This window comes from Nannochloropsis gaditana (genome assembly GCF_000240725.1).
Source record: "Nannochloropsis gaditana CCMP526 unplaced genomic scaffold scaffold1238, whole genome shotgun sequence".
Taxonomy (NCBI): domain Eukaryota; class Eustigmatophyceae; order Eustigmatales; family Monodopsidaceae; genus Microchloropsis; species Microchloropsis gaditana.
In genome coordinates, this window is record NW_005802715.1 from 3,091 (window position 1) to 4,655 (window position 1,565).

Genomic DNA, 1,565 nt, shown 5'->3' on the forward strand with positions numbered 1-1,565 from the left:
CCTAAGACGTCTTCCCCGACTTCCTTCCCTACTGCGATGCCCACCAAGTTGCCGACTGGGACGCCCACTGCCTCGCCGAGTGGAATGCCCACTGCCACACCCACTGCTGCGCCCACCGTGTCACCCACTGCCTCTCCTACTGCCTTTCCCACTGCGATGCCCACTGCCACGCCCACTACGTCGCCGACAGCCACGCCCACTGCGATGCCCACTGCCACGCCCACTGCGATGCCCACTGCCACACCCACTATGTCGCCGACAGGCACACCCACTGCCGCACCTACTATGTCGCCGACAGCCACACCCACTGTCTCCCCCACTGCCTCCCCCACTGCGACGCCCACTGCCACACCCACTACGTCGCCGACAGCCACACCCACTGCCTCCCCCACTGCCACGCCCACTCCCTCGCCTACTCCCACGCCCACGCCGGCGCCTGGTCCTGGATCATCGTGGGACACTATTTTTACAAACACTGGGAACATGGTTGCCATTGGCTACCACGACGGAACATACGTAAGCGTCGGCTCACCTTCATCCATCTACTACAGCAATAACAATGGGGCAAATTGGGCTCAGGCGCAGACCGTCCCATCTACCAGCGCGTACAGCGGCGTCGCCTACGGCAATTCAACCTGGGTCGCTGTCGCGCTTCAAACGCCGTGGGTCGTCACCAGTGCAGATGCGAATACATGGACCGCTCGGACGCCCGCGGTGGAGACGTTTTGGAGGTCGGTCACATACGGCAACAGTCTCTTTGTGGCAGTGGCAACCAACGCGGTCATGACAAGTCCCGATGGCGAGAGCTGGACGTCTAGAACATCCGCTGCAAACTCGGCTTGGTGGGACGTCACGTATGGGGGTAGTCTCTTCGTCGCCGTAGCCAGTGCCACTTCTGGCACTCTGGTCATGACCAGCTCAGACGGCATTAGCTGGTCGAGTCAAACTGCTGCGGCAATCAACGAATGGAGAAGTGTGACCTACGGAGAAAACTTGTTCGTAGCCGTGAGCAAAACCGGCACCAACAATCGCGTCATGACAAGTCCGGATGGCACTACATGGACCTCAAGAACAAGCGCCAGTGACAATGAATGGCAAGGCGTCACATGGGGGAACGGGACCTTTGTGGCAGTATCCTCTACCGGTACGGGCAAGAGGGTGATGACGAGCCCCAACGGCTTGACTTGGACGAGCCAAACGAGCGCATCAGATTCCGACTGGCAGGACGTTGTTTTCGGGGGAGACAGATTTATTGCTTGTGCAAACCAAGGGACGTGGAAACTCATGGTGAGCATCGTATCCTGAGGTACCGCCAACCCGCAAGCATCCTCGCATCCTCATTACGGATGGCTCAGGCCCCCTCTCTATTGACACATCTACGCGAACGGGTCTCCCTCTCTAAGTTTCCTTACTATTTTACAGTTACTTAATAATGTACCCCCCTTTCAAAACTCACCCACATCATTTGAGATTCACTCCACAATATACGCGTGTGATTCGCTCTTGATGTACATGGACTTGTCGAAATCTTCGACTCGCGATATCGCACCCCCCTCTCTCTATTC

General features: G+C 57.7%; 1 protein-coding gene across 1 annotated transcript; it reads right to left on the reverse strand.

Annotated features, from left to right (window-relative positions):
• Positions 1 to 206: 206 nt before the first annotated feature.
• On the reverse strand, positions 207 to 380 carry NGA_0701200 (uncharacterized protein; the record flags this gene model as incomplete). The annotated part of the gene is made up of 2 exons (XM_005852433.1): positions 345 to 380; positions 207 to 307 (listed from the first exon to the last, which is right to left on the reverse strand). Coding segments are annotated over exons 1-2 (102 nt in total), but the record flags the coding sequence as incomplete, so codon positions are not given.
• Positions 381 to 1,565: the final 1,185 nt, after the last annotated feature.